The sequence below is a fragment of the Rana temporaria genome, chromosome 13 (genome assembly GCF_905171775.1).
Source record: "Rana temporaria chromosome 13, aRanTem1.1, whole genome shotgun sequence".
NCBI lineage: Eukaryota > Metazoa > Chordata > Amphibia > Anura > Ranidae > Rana > Rana temporaria.
The window spans coordinates 102,889,946-102,907,951 of NC_053501.1; the positions used below are offsets into that span (position 1 = coordinate 102,889,946).

General features: G+C 44.7%; 1 protein-coding gene across 1 annotated transcript; it reads right to left on the reverse strand.

Annotated features, from left to right (window-relative positions):
• Positions 1-11,583: 11,583 nt before the first annotated feature.
• BOLA1 (bolA family member 1) lies at positions 11,584-15,437 on the reverse strand. Its single transcript, XM_040332731.1, has 2 exons — positions 15,328-15,437; positions 11,584-12,320 (listed from the first exon to the last, which is right to left on the reverse strand). The coding sequence occupies exon 2, from the start codon at positions 12,295-12,297 to the stop codon at positions 11,863-11,865; it is 435 nt and encodes a 144-aa protein (XP_040188665.1). The 5' UTR covers positions 12,298-12,320; positions 15,328-15,437; the 3' UTR covers positions 11,584-11,862.
• Between the last annotated feature and the right edge of the window lie 2,569 nt (positions 15,438-18,006).

The window sequence follows — 18,006 nt, forward strand, 5'->3', positions numbered from 1 at the left end:
GTTGAAGAAGAGCTGAACCAACAGCTACCCACTTTTTGGCAAAAACTCCTAACAAGGGTGAAATCTAGGTGGGAGCTTCAAATTTCGTAGGTAACCTAACAAGTTGCTAATGTCAATGTTACAGGAACCAAACTCAACTGTAGTGGTCAAGGTGGGCCATTTTGGTTCATAAGTATAGCGCTCAGGGCATCACTAGGAAACCTTTAAAATAGTTATATAAATATATCAAAACTCTTCTGAGTTTAGCAACTAAATTATAAGCCAGACTTGAACCGAAACGTTTTGGTTTAGATATTGCAGGGATTAGAATTTCTGTCAGGCTTTAAATGCTGTCTGTGTCCCCCTTTGAGGAGATCTGTCTGTGAACTTTAATGGCTGTCTGTGTCTCCATTTCTCTTCTTTTTGTGTTCTGTCTGATACCCTTCATTTAGACATGAAGTGGAAAGAATCTCTCTCATGGGGACACATACCATTTTTGGCAGATGTTCCAAACCTTTCCATACTTTATAATAAAATGTGTTTTGCTGGCACCAACATGGCAGCATACATGTGGTAGTATGCTGCCATGGATTGGCACCAGGAAAGGAACATTAGGTAAGTATTTGATACAATTTTCAGTTTTTTTGGTGGCAGCATAGCAGCATACTACCACATGTGTGCTGCCATTGATTGGCCCCAGCAAAAGAAAATTACGGTAAGTATTTGATAAAATATTTTGATCCCTGTGTGTCCACTAGGGGATTCCCTCATTGACTTTTATGTCTGAGAGGCATCAAATGGACAGGAAGTTGGGACATTTTCCCCCAATTCCTAATTCCTTTAGAGCCGGTTCACACTGGGGTGGCACGACTCGGCAAGGTGTCCTTAAGACAACGTCAGAGGCGACTTGAAAAATGACTTCTGTATAGAAGTCAATGCAAGTCACCCCCAAAGTCGTACAAGAACCTTTTTCTAAGACAGAGCGACTTGCGTCGCTCCTATTAGAACGGTTCTATTGAATACAAATCGGACGCGACTTGTCAGGCGGCTGAGTCGCCTGACGAGTCGCCCCAGTGTGAACCGGCTCTAAACCTATTAAAAGGAACATGAGGAAAAATCTACCAAATGAGGATAAAAAACGAAAATAATGGTTGACAGGTTCCATATTCTAAAACTAAGAGAAAAGGGGTTGGCATTAAATAAAGTTAGAACTTGTACTCATAATCTTGTCCCCGTCTGAGGATACCTATGCCTAGCACATCCAATCCCAGTTGTGCATAGAGCGATTTGAGGAAATAGCTACATGCAAAACTGTGGTTGGAGGTGCTAGTTGTAGGTATCATGAGAACCTTCAAGGTGCATCCAATGGTCTCCAAAAGTATCAATGAGCTCTGTCATTTAGGTTCATCATAGAGGCATGATGTACCTAAATGACAGAGCTCAGACACTTTGGAGACCATTGGATGTATATTGAATGTTTTTATGTTCTCCGTGAACACTTGTGTCGGTGGACACTTAGCCCCTATTTTATCACTTGAGGATGAGCGTAGCCAGGTGATTTAGAGGTACCCCGTCAAAAATTGAATGGTAGCCCCTGAAAAACGCACATTATCAAGCATTTTCTAGGAGCTCCCATTAAAGTCAATGGGGTCAAAAATGTGATATTCTGCCCCAAATAAGCTCATGTATTTTTTTTTTTTTTTAGCATGACAAGTGACACATTGCAATGTGTGAATGGGCTCATACATTGGGATTCTTCATCTTAAGCATTGTCACACTTTGGAAATAGCTCAGGTGTGAATGAGGGTGCAGACCAATTAAGATAGGTGTATTCACATGGGGGCAGCAATCCCAGAAAAGTCCATTAGCACTTTAAAACTGTGTATGAAATTGATCTCACAGGTACTTATAAGTCTTCTTTGTGTTGGTACCTAACTTTTTAAAGGTTCTGGCTCCTAAAAAGTGCCTGCTTGCTCCTAAGTTGAACTTGCTTATCTCATCAACGTGTCCATAGCTGCCTTTGAGTCGCGACAAGACCACAGCAGCCTGAACAACCTCTTCCAAGTGACGTACTTCCTCATTTTCTATGTAATAATTAAGGTTTCTCGTCTTATATCCATTCTTTGTAGTAGTTGTTCCTCACCTATGTAGTACTGTCTGTTTGCAATCTGTACCGTGGTGTAGTTTTTAGATGTTTGTAAAGAGAAGTATGAAAAAAAAATGTAAAATCTTTGTCTTGGAAAACAATGCTCCATTTGTCTATACAAAAGTGAATAGTTCTATGGGAGGTATTATTTTGTCCTGCTGATATGGTGCTGTGGAAGGTCTGTGTGAGACTCTGTGCTCCCTGGAAATTGGTAACCCTCCATTGTGCAAAGAACCATTTCCAGATGTGAGCGAAAAAATATCAATAAATATATGTCCACCAATGAGAAGTGTTGTTGATCAATGTGTCAAAAGGCCTTGTGTAAAAAAACAATGAGCAATGGAATGGTGGATGTGACCTACACAACCAATCGGTTTCACTTTTTTAAACCAAAAAAACAACAAAAAAAGGGCACACCAGCATTATCTTGAACACCATTTATTAATAAAAATTTATAAAAGTAATCACAAAAGCTGTAGGTAAATAGTTATATAACAAATCCAAGGCCTCCTGAACTTCAAGGACCTGGATAATTAATGTGAAAGCCCAAACACCACAAAGAAAAATGCTAACGCGTTTCAAAAGATATAGAAACTGGAAAGAAGAAAAATAAATGGATTTTCAACTAGCGTTGGTGGGGCCCTATTTGAAGGTATTTGAAATTGATGAAATATTGTTTATTTATTTTCTTATAACTTCTGTAAACTTTCAATTTCCTAAAAGTAACTTCATGACAATTAATGAGAATAACACATTTCAAAAGATATACTCTCTTCCTCGGAGCTCGTGCTCTTTTTTTTGTTGTTCTTTTGGTTTAGGATCGTAGATATCTGAAGAGGGCTGCAAAGCCAGAAAGGGGACTTTGGACACCCCATGGATAAGATTGATGAATAAGCCTCCTTTACCTGGAAGATCTTGCACTTAAAAGGAGTTGTAAAGAAAAAAATATTTTCACCTTAATGCAATCTATGCATTAAGGTGAAAAAACATCTGAGGATGCCGTCCCCCACCCCTCCCAGCCCCCGTTTTACTTACCTGACCCCTCGAAAGTCCCGTGCTCGGTCCCAGGATCCTCTTCGCCACTCAGCCTGGCCGCTGATTGGCTAGAGCGGATGGATTGAGAGCAGCGCAGCCATTGGCTGGCGCTGCTATCAATCACATCCAGTGACGCGGCGCACCGAGTGGCGGGGCTGAGTGATACAGTGAGCGGCTATGGCCGCTCACTGTATCAAGGGAGAGCGCCCGCAAGGACTCATCACCATGTGAGCGAGCTCGCATGAAGGTGATGAGTCCTTGCGGGGAGGACCAGAGACAACCGCCGAGGGACCCCAGAAGACGTGGATCAGGGCCACTCTGTGCAAAACGAACTGCACAGTGGAGGTAAGTATAACATGTTTGTTATTTTAAAGACATTTTTTTTTCCTTTAGTGACCCTTTAAGTGCTGAATTTGAGCTTCTTTGTCACCGTTTTAAGCCACATCTAGAACCTGTTTGACTGCTAGGGGCAACTCACTTTCCTTTTCTACTCCTTACATAAGGCCTAGTGCAGGAATCCTCAAACTACGGCCCTCCAGCTGTTGTAGAACTACACATCCCATGAGGCATTTTAACACACACTGACATTCACAGACATGACTAGGCATGATGGGAATTGTAGTTCCTGAACAACCGGGGGGGCCGTAGTTTGAAGACCCATGGCCTAGTGCATAGACTCAATTGTAAGACTGACCATGCTTTCTTCATCCAAGATGGCTATTAGATGCATTCATCCAAGGCGGACATTTTTTAAGCCATTTTGTCCCTTTCTTCAAATGTAATGGACATCTGTACTGCAAGCTATATGAAGGTTGCCACTGCTGACGTCTTCTAAAAATGCTGGTTGCTTGGCTTTGAGGCTGATCCACTGCCTTAGATGCGGAGTCACTGAGCCGAATAATACAAATCAGAAGTTCTGAATTCACCCTGACTTTTCTGGACTCTATGCTTGTCTGGGTCAGCAATTCAGAAAGTGCTGAAGCCAGAAACAGCCAACTGGCATTTTTGGAAGGACAGACAATAATAGATTTCTTTTACTTGCTTTAACCGGTTAAACGACCGCCGCATGTACATATACGTCCACAGAATGGCACGTACAGGCATATGGGCGTACATGTACGTCCCCGCCTTTCCGCGGGTCGGGGGTCCGATACATGCGTCGGTCGGTAACCCGCGGGGAGCGATCCGTGACGAGGGCGCGGCTATTCGTTTCTAGCCGCCCCCTCGCGATCGCTCCCCGGAGCTGAAGAACGGGGAGAGCCGTATGTAAACACGGCTTCCCCGTGCTTCACTGTGGCGGCTGCATCGATCGAGTGATCCCTTTTATAGGGAGACTCGATCGATGACGTCAGACCTACAGCCACACCCTCCTACAGTTGTAAACACACACTAGGTGAACCCTAACTCCTTCAGCGCCCCCTGTGGTTAACTCACAAACTGCAACTGTCATTATCACAATAGACAATGCAATTTAAATGCATTTTTTGCTGTGAAAATGACAATGGTCCCAAAAATGTGTCAAAATTGTCCGAAGTGTCCGCCATAATGTCGCAGTCACGAAAAAAAAAAAATCGCTGATCGCCGCCATTAGTAGTACAAAAATAATAAAACTATCCCCTATTTTGTAAAAGCTATAAATTTTGTGCAAACCAATCGATAAAACGCTTATTGCGATTTTTTTTACCAAAAATATGTAGAAGAATACGTATCGGACTAAACTGAGGAAAAAAAAATGTATATATGTTTTTGGGGGATATTTATTTTAGCAAAAAGTAAAAAATATTGAATTTTTTTCAAAATTGTCGCTCTATTTTTGTTTATAGCGCAAAAAATAAAAACCGTCGAGGTGATCAAATACCACCAAAAGAAAGCTCTATTTGTGTGGAAAAAAGGACGCCAATTTTGTTTGGGAGCCACGTCGCACGACCGCGCAATTGTCTGTTAAAGCGACGCAGTGCCGAATCGCAAAACCTGGCCTGGGCATTTAGCTGCCTAAAGGTCCGGGGCTTAAGTGGTTAATAAAAGTTTCTACAACCATAGAGATGACAGCAGCTCATCCTCCATCACACAGGTAGGTTTCAGTAGAGATCAATTTTGCTCGCTTGCTGAGTCGATGGGGTGATTTACTAAAGAAGTAGAGACTGTTGACTTAGCACAGTGTTCACTGGCCTTAGTGCATAACCACTTGCCGACCGGCGCGCGCACATTTTTTTGTCGGCAGAATGGCACAGACAGGCAAATGGGCGTATATATACACGTCCCTTTAAATTTGCTGCCGTGTGGGCGCGCGCCCCTGCCGCAAGTTTCTTGACCGTGCCTGTGGGACCCGCGGACTCGATGTCCCGCGATCGTGTTACGGAGCTGCAGAACGTGAGGGTGCCTGTGTCAACAAGGCATCTCCCTGTTCTGCCTAGTCACAGGACACTGATCGTCTGCAGTAAGCCACGCCCCCACACAGAATTACTCCCTAGGACCCTTCCTCGCCCCTAGTGGTTAACCCCTTCACTGCCAGTGTCATTTACACAGTAATCAGTGCATTTTTATAGCACTGATCACAGTATAAATGATAATGGTCCCAAAATACAGTCAAACGTGTCCGATGTGTCCGCCATAATGTCGCAGTCATGATAAAAAAATAAAAATAAAAAATAAATCGCTGATCGCCGCCATTACTAGTAAAAAAAACATTATTAATAAAAATGCCATAAAACTATCCCCTATTTTGTAGAAGCTTTAACTTTTGCGCAAACCAATAAACGCTTATTGCGATTTTTTTTACCAAAAATATGTAGAAAAATACATATCGGCCTAAACTGAGGAAAAAATACCTTTTTTCAATATTTTTGGGGGATTTTTTTTAGAGCAAAAAGTAAAAAATATATATTTTTTTTTTCAAAATTGCCGCCCTATTTTTGGTTAATAGCGCAAAAAATAAAACCACAAAGGTGATCAAATACCACCAAAAGAAAGCTCTATGGGCCAGATTCAGAGAGAACTTACACCGACGTATCTGTTGATACGCCGCGTAAGTTCTAGGATGCGCCGTCGTATCTATGCGCCGTATTCTTGAAATCAGATACGCTTGAATTCTGGCTCCATCCGAACGACGTAAGTCTCCTACGCCGTCGTATCTTGGGTGCATACGCTGGCCGCTAGGGGCGCTTCCATTGATTTACACGTCGAAAATGTAAATGACCTAGATACGCCGATTCACGAACGTACTTGCGCCCGTCGCAGTAAGCTACGCCGTTTACGTAAGGCGTACGTCCGGTGTAAAGTTATCTCTCATAAAGCAGGGGTAAGTCATGTTAGGGTATGGACGTCGGAACAGCCGTCCGATTTGACGTTGTTTACGTAAGTCGTACGTGAATGGGGCTGGGCGTAGGTTACGTTCACGTCGTACGCATTGAGCCGTCGTATCTTAGGGAGTATATGTGACGTGAATCTGAGCATGCGCGCGCATGCGCCGTTCGTTCGGCCATTCATTTACATGGGGTCACGGTTAATTTTAATACAACACGCCCACTACCTTCCTAATTTGAATTAGGCGGGCTTACGCCGGCCCATTTACAATACGCCGCCGTAACTTAGGGAGCAAGTGCTTTGTGAATACTGGTCTTGCCTCTCTATGTTACGTCGGCGTAGCGCATATCAGATGCGCTACGCCCGGTCAAAGTTACGCCGCTGTACCTGAATCTGGCCCTATGTGTGGGAAAAAAAGGACGTCAATTTTGTTTGGGAGCCACGTCGCACAAGCGGCCCAATTGCCAGTTAAAGCGACGCAGTGCCGAATCGCAAAAAATGGCCCGGTCATTGGGCAGCCAAATCCTCCCCGGGGGGTTGAAGTGGATAAGCTGTGTTCATGAACAAAAAAGGAAAAAGAGAGCCGCACTTCAAATCACTCTGTATACTTATATTGATCCACCAGTTACAAAGCAGACCACTTGAGCTCCTATCAGGGAGGGGGTCTTGTGCCTCCTGGATCAATAAAAGTATTCAGCTGCTGAGAGATTTGGAGTGCGGCTCTCTTTTTCCTTCTATTACTGAGAGGTGGCCAAGCACAGCACAGTAAGAGCGATGTCGCAGTCTCCGTTGAATGATCAGAAGCCGATGGGTCAGGCTTCTTCTGATCATGTGACCATTGTCACAGTTCTCATGTAATCAGGAAGCCCGGAAGGGGATTAAAGGGGTTATTGAGTGAAGATTCTTAATCCCTCCAGGTCCCATTTACATTTTGCAGTGGGTCAATGCGCATAAACGTGCGTTGCATTAAGGCGGCGTATAGAAATTAATGAGCATTCTGTCGAAAATCAAGACGTGACCGATTTGTTTTCTAACCCACCAGTTACCCTCAAAAGGGGCATCGTTAGGTAACGGCGTTTATTTCAACGCCGTTACTTACAACACCAGCCACCACAGTGAAGCCTTAGTGCTTTGGGGTGTCATTCATAATGCATGTAACACAGTATTGTAAATGGGCCCTTGGTAAATCAGTGTGTCAGTTTTGTCACATCAGTCCCTGCCCTCAAGGGCCTTACAATCTAAAGTCTTATTATCTCACTTACATACATATACTAGGGCCGGTTTAGACAGGAACCAATAAACCTATCAGCATGTCTATGGAGCGTGTGAGGAAACCCACACAAGCTTGTAACATGCCCAAACAGGATTGTCCCCCGCTCACATTGAGACAGGCCCGAGCACGCTTCCTGCGCTCATATTGTTCCGGGACCGAGCACGCTTCCTGCGCTCATACTGTGCCGGGATCGAGCACGCTTCCTGCGCTCATACTGTGCCGGGATCGAGCATGCTTCCTGCGCTCATATTGTGCCGGGATCGAGCACGCTTCCTGCGCTCATATTGTGCCGGGATCGAGCACGCTTCCTGCGCTCATATTGTGCCGGGACCGAGCACGCTTCCTGCGCTCATACTGTGCCGGGATCGAGCACGCTTCCTGCGCTCATATTGTGCCGGGATCGAGCACGCTTCCTGCGCTCATATTGTGCCGGGATCGAGCACGCTTCCTGCGCTCATATTGTGCCAGGACCGAGCACGCTGCCTACGCTCATATTGTGCCTGGACCGAGCACGCTTCCTGCGCTCATATTGTGCCAGGACCGAGCACGCTGCCTACGCTCATATTGTGCCGGGACCGAGGACACTTCCTGCGCTCATATTGTGCCGGGACCGAGCACGCTGCCTACGCTCATATTGTGCCGGGACCGAGCACACTTCCTGCGCTCATATTGTGCCAGGACCGAGCACGCTGCCTACGCTCATATTGTGCCGGGATCGAGCACGCTTCCTGTGCTCATACTGTGCCGGGACCGAGCACGCTTCCTGCGCTCATACTGTGCCGGGACCGAGCACGCTTCCTGCGCTCATATTGTGCCGGGACCGAGCACGCTTCCTGCGCTCATACTGTGCCGGGACCGAGCACGCTTCCTGCGCTCATACTGTGCCGGGATCAAGCACGCTTCCTGCGCTCATACTGTGCCGGGACCGAGGATGCTTCCTGCGCTCATATTGTGCCAGGACCGAGCACGCTGCCTACGCTCATATTGTGCCGGGACCGAGCACGTTTCCTGCGCTCATACTGTGCCGGGATCAAGCACGCTTCCTGCGCTCATACTGTGCCGGGACCGAGGATGCTTCCTGCGCTCCTATTGTGCTGGGCCCAAACACGCTTTCTGCGCTCACCAGACTCAATCATGCTTGTGTCCCCATCTTACTTTGTTACAGACCCGAGCATGTTTCCTGCTCTCACATTATGCCGGGCGCGAACGCGCGTTTCAAAACAGCCAAAAATGAAAAACTACTGTAAGCAAAACGGGGCTAAACGCGCCCAGACAGATGGGATGTGCCGCATGTCAGGATAGGAGAAGAAGCAGGAGACTATTGTAGCTGAAGAACTTCTAGTTACCCCCCATCTCCGATGACAGGAAGCTGCATTAAGTGGACCTCACTGGCACGATCAGGTATGGGTGGGACTTTGCACGGGAACTTCAAGAAAAACTGCCAGTGCATATGTACTTATAATTAAAGGGGTTGTAAAGCTTTGTGTTTTTCACCTTAATGAAAAACATTAAGGTGAAAAAACACCTTGTAGTCACCGCCCCCGAGCCCCAAATCTCCGTAAGCACTCCGTGGGCGCGCCCCTGCGTTGCTTTCCCCCAGCTGTTGTTGGCTCTTCATTGGATGATTGATAGCAGTGCAGCCATTGGCTCCTGCTGCTGTCAATCAAATCAATGACGCGGCACGCCGAGTGATACACTCGGCGGCTATGACTGCCGACTGTATCACACGGGAGCGCACCCGCAAGGTAACCCCCTTTGGGATAGAGCTTCCCAGAGGGGGTTAGCTCTTGCGGGGAGGAGCCGTGAGAGCCGCCGTGGGACACCAGAAGAGGAGGATCGGGGCCACTCTGTGCAAAACAAACTGCACAGTGGAGGTAAGTATAACAACATGTTTGTTATTTTTATTATTTTTTTTTTTTAAAACCCCTGAACTTTTAGTGTCCCTTCAAGTTCTAAAGCACCTATTTTTTAATGGCCGTAGTTTAAAGGATTACTAAAGGAATTTTTTTTTTTAGCTAAATAGCTTCCTTTACCTTACTGCAGTACTGGTTTCATGTCCTCATTGCTCGTCTTTGCTTTGATGTTGCTGTGAAACTGCTCTGATCTCCACACTTCCTGGTTGTCTATTTCCTTATAACCATCATACTGGGAGCTTTTCACGGTGGTCTAAGCTGTCATTACTGTGTGTCTAAAACTTAACAGAACCAATCAGATTTATTTTAAAAACAAAACACTGCCCTGGATTTGTTTGTTTTTGTTCTGTGGGTCTCTTTACTTCACAGAAACATGAAACCAGTTTAAAAACGAAAGTGAAACTGTAGGCACATTATATGATTGAATTTAATCTATTTTTAATAATTTTTAAAAGGAATCAGTTAACTTTTATGTCTTTTATGTCTCTATACCCTGTAAACAGTCATTTCAGCAACATTTTTTTTTCCTTTAGTGATCCTTTAAGCTCAGGATCACAAAGTATCAAAACATGCACATTGTATTTGCCTCCCTGCCTTCCCTCAACCAACATCTCAAAAGTGAACTTTTCCCTTTAGGCACCCAAAAAGTTTAACACCGGAAACAGCCAGACACTGAAGAGCCACATCATTTTCTGGATTTGTTTTTTTTATTTTGGTACAATTTAACCCAGTCAGCCATTGACATTGTGTACAATATACATACTGAATTAAAGCGGGGGTTCACCCTTAGAGGGCACTTTTCCCCCTTAGATTCCTGCTCGTTTTCTATAGGGGAATCGGCAATTTGTTTTAAAATATGTGCAGTACTTACCCGTTTACGAGATGCATCCTCTCCGTCGCTTCCGGGTATGGGCTGCGGGAATGGGCGTTCCTTCTTGATTGACAGTCTTCCGAGCGGCTTCCGACAGTCGCATCCATCGCGTCACGATTTTCCGAAAGAAGCCGAACGTCGGTGCGCAGGCGCAGTATACAGCCACACCGACGTTCGGCTTCTTTTGGCTACGAGTGACACGATGGATGCGACCGTCGGAAGCCTGTCAATCAAGAAGGAACGCCCGCTCCCGAAGACCCATACCCGGAAGCGACGGAAGAAGATGCAGCTCGAAAACGGGTAAGTACTGCTCATATTTTAATACAAATAGCCGATTCCCCTAGACCAAACGAGCAGGAATCTAAGGGGAAAAGGGGAAAGTTTTAATAAATGGGTGAACTCCCGCTTTAAGTTAAAAAATAAAACTTAAAGAACTCCAGGTGAATGTAACAAGAAGCCCCATGTGTGTACACACTGCAAACATTTTTTTTTTTAGAGGATATCTCTAGCCAAACTATTTTTGGGTAGAGTAGGGAATGGTTAGATCCCCTGCCATTTTTTTAATTGCTGTCTGTGAGAAAGGAAAAAGAAAGGGAGAAAGAAAGAAAGAAAGAAAGAAAGAAAGAAAGAAAGAAAGAAAGAAAGAAAGAAAGAAAGAAAGAAAGAAAGAAAGAAAGAAAGAAAGAAAGAAAGAAAGAAAGAAAGAAAGAAAGAAAGAAAGAAAGAAAGAAAGAAAGAAAGAAAGAAAGAAAAAAAAGGGAGAAAGGTAAAAAAGGGAGAAAGGTAAAAAAGGGAGAAAGGTAAAAAAGGGAGAAAGGTAAAAAAGGGAGAAAGGTAAAAAAGGGAGAAAGGTAAAAAAGGAAAAAAGGGAGGAGAAACAAGGAGAAAGGAGGGAGGAGAAAAGAAAGAAAAAAAAGGAAAAGGATAAAATAAGAAGTAAAAAGGAAAAAAAAAAAAACAATACGAAAAAAAAATAAAAAATAAAAGGAGAAAGAAAGAAAAAAGGGAAGGAAAAAAAATCAAAAAGAAAAGAAAAGGGAAGGAAAAAGAAGGTAAAAAGGAAAAAGAAAAGAAAAGAAAAAAAAAAGTTATCCTTTAAGCTCGTTATATGCCTAGGGAGGAGTTTAAATACTGCCTTGCCCTGGAGGTCCCTGCTTTATGGACCCGAGGCCACCTTGCAAAGCGAGTTCAGTCCAAAGATTTTCACACACACAGAAGACCTCAGGCTCAGGTAAAGTGGACAAGGAAGGCCAATAAGAGAACCAAGGTCTGGCAGTGCCACTGCTCAATGTAGCAGGACCTCTTTATTGCCCATGAATTGGTATTCCAATTCCCCCCCAACTCAGGAACTCAGTTTCTTGCTCATGTGGGGGTCGTGCTTGGAGCCCCCCATACATCCAGGGCTCTTTGTGACGGTGGGGTTCTCTTCCCACTGTTCTGGGGTCTTCGCTTGGATAGACAAAGCATGAACAGAGCCAGCTAGCTCTTCTTTCAGCACGTCGTTGACCAGTCTGTGCCTCTGTATGAGAGGCTTCCCGCTGAATGCCTCGGACACCACCACCACTTTAAAGTGAGTCTCCGACCCAGGAGGCACGGCATGCATGTAACTCTCATTGTGTACCTCTAGGTGGCAGGGTGCCAGGCTCTGAGTCAGCTTGGACCGGATGGACGTCTCCACGGGCTTCTCCATTGTGTTCTGTGATGTGGAAAAATATCTCGATGACGCCAAGACAGATGGGATGTGCCGCGAAGACTGGAGGAACCGCGATGAAAGCATCAGCCCCACAGCTCTGTCTTCAGCTGAAAAAATAAACAAATATTACCAATTTGCAAATCCATAAATGTACAACCAGCCAGTAGATTGTGGAATGCAGCATTTCCTGGGCTGTGACCCTAATATTCTGTATATAAAACCAGTGACCGCTGTGCCCGCTCCTTCCAGGAGTCTTGTAGCTTCACCAAAGCAGTGTATTTCTAGCAGCGTCATTACATCACCACCTGTCCCTCCCACCATGACATCATACCTTGCCAAACAAGCTGGGAGACTCTGGGCCTGTCCTTCCCACCATGACATCATACTTTGCCTGATAAGCTGGGAGACTCTGGGCCTGTCCTTCCCACCATGACATCATACCTTGCCTGACAAGCTGGGAGACTCTGGGCCTGTCCCTCCCACCATGACATCATACCTTGCCTAAAATGCTGGGAGACTCTGGGCCTGTCCCTCCTACCATGACATCATACCTTGCCTGACAAGCTGGGAGACACTGGGTCTGTCCCTCCCACCATGACATCATACCTTGCCTGACAAGTCAGGAGACTCTGGGTCTGTCCCTCCCACCATGACATCATACCTTGCCTGACAAGCTGGGAGACTCTGGGCCTGTCCCTCCCACCATGACATCATACCTTGCCTGACAAGTCGGGAGACTCTGGGTCTGTCCCGCCCACCATGACATCATACCTTGCCTGACAAGTCGGGAGACTCTGGGCCTGTTCTTCCCACCATGACATCATACCTTGCCTGACAAGCCGGGAGACTCTGGGCCTGTCCCTCCCACCATGACATCATACCTTGCCTGACAAGTCGGGAGAGTCTGGGTCTGTCCCTCCCACCATGACATCATACCTTGCCTGACAAGTCGGGAGACTCTGGGTCTGTCCCTCCCACCATGACATCATACCTTGCCTGACAAGCCGGGAGACTTTGGGTCTGTCCCGCCCACCATGACATCATACCTTGCCTAATAAGCTGGGAGACTCTAGATCTGGCCCGCCCACCATGACATCATACCTTCCCTGACAAGCCAGGAGACTTTGGGTCTGTCCCGCCCATCATGACATACATTTCTTAAAACTGCAGCTGAACCCCCTATTTCTACTACTCCCTGAGAAGACGACTTTTACCCACTTGCCAACCTGCTCATGGTAAAATTTACTGCGAGAGGCAGAAGCTGCATGGACTGTGACATGCTGGTAGGTTGTGGTGAGCATGCGCACTCCACAGGGGGCAATTCCATGACTGCTGTATCTGGTAGATACCACGTCGATCGGTACCCGGGTGCCGTAAGCAGCTGGGGCATCATGTGATCGCTATGATTGGTCACAGTGATCACATGATTAGACAGTCATTTATGGCTTCCATTCATGACCGTTTTGCTTAGTACTGTGATGCTGTGATTGGCCCACAGTTATCACATGGTACCTTGCCCAATCACAGCACCCTGTACCATGTGATTAGCTGTATCCAATCACAGACCACCAAACGTGATCATTAATGCAAGCCATTCATGACAGCTAAAACTATTGCTTTTCAAACCCGCCCTTGCAGTGAGGCTCCTCCCACTCTGTACAGGTTCCAGGACCATTTTTATGTCTATTACTTACCTAATCCCTCACATCTCTCCTTTTCCCTCCGGGGGGGTAGGGACCCCTCTGAGCCCTCGCCTACAATGCAGGACCCCTCTGAGCCCTCGCCTACAATGCAGGACCCCTCTGAGCCCTCGCCTACAATGCAGGACCCCTCTGAGCCCTCGCCTACAATGCAGGACCCCTCTGAGCCCTCGCCTACAATGCAGGACCCCTCTGAGCCCTCGCCTACAATGCAGGACCCCTCTGAGCCCTTGCCTACAATGCAGGACCCCTCTGAGCCCTCGCCTACAATGCAGGACCCCTCTGAGCCCTCGCCTACAATGCAGGACCCCTCTGAGCCCTCGCCTACAATGCAGGACCCCTCTGAGCCCTCGCCTACAATGCAGGACCCCTCTGAGCCCTCACCTACATTGCAGGACCCCTCTGCGCCCTCACCTACATTGCAGGACCCCTCTGCGCCCTCACCTACAATGCAGGACCCCTCTGCGCCCTCACCTACAATGCAGGACCCCTCTGTGCCCTCACCTACAATGCAGGACCCCTCGGCGCCCTCTCCTACAATGCAGGACCCCTCGGCGCCCTCGCCTACAATGCAGGACCCCTCTGCGCCCTCGCCTACAATGCAGGACCCCTCTGCGCCCTCACCTACAATGCAGGACCCCTCTGTGCCCTCACCTACAATGCAGGACCCCTCGGCGCCCTCACCTACAATGCAGGACCCCTCTGCGCCCTCACCTACAATGCAGGACCCCTCTGCGCCCTCACCTACAATGCAGGACCCCTCTGTGCCCTCACCTACAATGCAGGACCCCTCTGCGCCCTCACCTACAATGCAGGACCCCTCTGCGCCCTCACCTACAATGCAGGACCCCTCTGCGCCCTCACCTACAATGCAGGACCCCTCTGTGCCCTCACCTACAATGCAGGACCCCTCTGTGCCCTCACCTACAATGCAGGACCCCTCTGCGCCCTCTCCTACAATGCAGGACCCCTCGGCGCCCTCGCCTACAATGCAGGACCCCTCTGCGCCCTCACCTACAATGCAGGACCCCTCTGCGCCCTCACCTACAATGTTCCTAGAAGGGTTAACATGGCAGCCAGGTATTTTCAGAAGGAGGCCAGGAATGGGTCAGTGTCTCTGTCAGGAAGGCTGACGCCTCTGGAAAATGCTAGTTGACTGGCCACTGGGCTCATACAACGGGCTCAATGCTTCCTGAGTCCCTGACCCGGAAGATTCCGGCAGATCAGGACTTCACTGGTTGCATGCTTGTTCCTAGAAGGGTTACCATGGCAGCCAGGCACTTGGCATTTTCAGAAGGTCAGTGTCTGTCAGGAAAGGCTTTCGTTCCTCCTGTAGGAGGATGTATTGTCAGTGACATGAGGAAGTACAGAAATTAGGGACAGGTGACAACCCCCCCCAATATTAGATACTTACCACACACGGAGGACGTCCCTGACACAAACCGGAAGTGACCTGACCGGAGTTTCTGACGAGTGGGCTAATTTGACAGAGCACGGCCGAGAGGAGCGCAATGCACCCTGGGAACTGTAGTCTCAGCGCACTGCACCCTGGGAGCTGTAGTGGCTCCGCACTGCATGTTGGGAGATGTAGTCTCTGCAGCGCCTCTCCTTGTTAGAACAGCGGACACAGGAAACTACACTCCCAGCATGCAACGGGGGACCAAATCCCGGGAGTCCTAATTATTAACGAGGAGTTATTTTAAAGCTGTATCCTCCGAGTGTGAGTGTTTATTGTATAGGAGTGCAATGAGCGTATGATAGAGAGAAAACTAAGGAGAACCGGCGTTCACCTCACTGACCGGTAATACGACATTCCACATGTGGCCACAAGGTGGCGGGCTTGTCACATATATCGCTATCTCTATTACCGGTAGCTATAGCTATACCTATCTATATTTATATTAATATCTATGCCTATAGTTATATCTTTACCTATTTATATCTATAGCTATCTATATTCACTGTATATTTATATCTGGACCTATCTTTATTAATATCTATAACTATATCTATACTTATTTGCCTACCTATCTACATCTATATTTATATGTATACCTATAACTATAATAATATCGATATCTATATCCATACCTATCTTTATATCGATATCTATATCCATAACTATATTTATATCTATACCTATCTATATTTATATCTATATCCATAACTATATTTATATCTATACCTATCTATATTTATATCTATCTATATTTATATGTATACCTATCTATATTTATATGTATACCTATCTATATCTGAATTTATATCTATCTATATTTGTATCTATATCTATCTATATATCTCTACCTATCTATAACTATATATATATATATATATATATATATATATATATATATATATATATATATATATATATATATATATATATATATACCTATCTATATCTATATCTATATCTATCTATATTTATATCTATACCTATCTATATCTATCTATATTTATATATATACCTATCTATACCTACCTATATCTATATCTATCTATATTTATATTTATATTTATATCTATACCTACACCTATCTATAACTATATTTCTATCTATACCTATCTATATCTATATCTATCTATATTTATATCTATACCTATCTATATCTATCTATATTTATATCTATATCTATCTATATTTATATGTATTACTATCTATATCTATATTTTTATCTATATTTTTATCTATAACTATCTATATATCTCTACCTATCTATAACTATATTTATATCTATACCTATCTATATTTATATCTATACCTATCTATATTTATATCTATACCTATCTATATCTATACCTATCTATATGTATATCTATACCTATCTATATTAATATCTATATCCATACCTATCTATATCTATACTTATATTTATATTTATACCTATCTATAGCTTTATTTTCACCTAACTAGATTTACTGTATATTTATATCTATACCTATCTATAACTATAATAATATCTATATCCATACCTATCTATATTTATATCTATACCTATCTATAATTATATTTATATCTATACCTATCTATATTTATACCTATCTATATCTATATTAATATATATATATATATATATATATATATATATATATATATATATATATATATATATATATATATATATATATATGTATGTATATATCCATACCTATCTATATATATATCCATACCTATCTATATCTATACTTATATTTATACCTATCTATATTAATATCTATATCCATACCTATCTATCTATATATATATATATATATATATATATATATATATATACTTATATTTATACCTATCTATATCTGGCTTTCCTTCCCATTCCTACGTATCTATCTATCCATCCATCATCTATCTATCTATCTATCTATCTATCTATCTATCTATCTATCTATCTATCTATCTATCTATCTATCTATCTATCTATCTATATCAAAACTGATCAACAGCATGGATTGAGCTAAACATCAATCACTTGTACATGTACCCAAAGTTCTGATCAATAATGAGCATTAATTTATCATATTGAGATGATCGGCGGGGGTCTAATTTGTGTTGATCCTGACAGAAATGCCACGTGTCCCGGACTCTGTGTCGCATTATCTTCCTGCTCAGGTCAGCTCTGTGAGCTACAGAACTCTGAGAAGATCTCTTTGGGTGGAGCCCTCAGCCGGCGTCATCCACAAACTAAAAGGTCTTCTGCACTACCCATCTAGGACTTTGCAAAGCATCCGGAATCCAGAACCCAGGACAGGACTTACCAATCCCTGAGAAATCCAACAAGTCCCTTGGTAAGACCCTCCTGCCTCTTGGGTGGAGACCTCCTCTATCTCCATGGGTGGAGTCCTCAGCCACAGTCATCCCAACTGCTAGTTGCCAACAAAATGTGGACTTGGATATGGAGTTGGAGGCTTCATCCGATCCAGAACTCTACAAAGATTTTGGGCTCCAGGACAGGACTTGCCAAGCCCTGAGCAATCCAACAAGTTCCTCCTGAAGCCCTAATATACTCTGGTCCTCAGGCTTAGGATCCCTGTCTGTTTCTCTCCAAGTCTCTGTGCACACATGTACACCATCTAGCCATTCTTAGGTGGCCTG

Excerpts from the sequence above, each read along its gene's own strand:
- BOLA1 (XM_040332731.1), bottom strand. The coding sequence starts at position 12,297 with ATGCTTTCATCGCGGTTCCTCCAGTCTTCGCGGCACATCCCATCTGTC.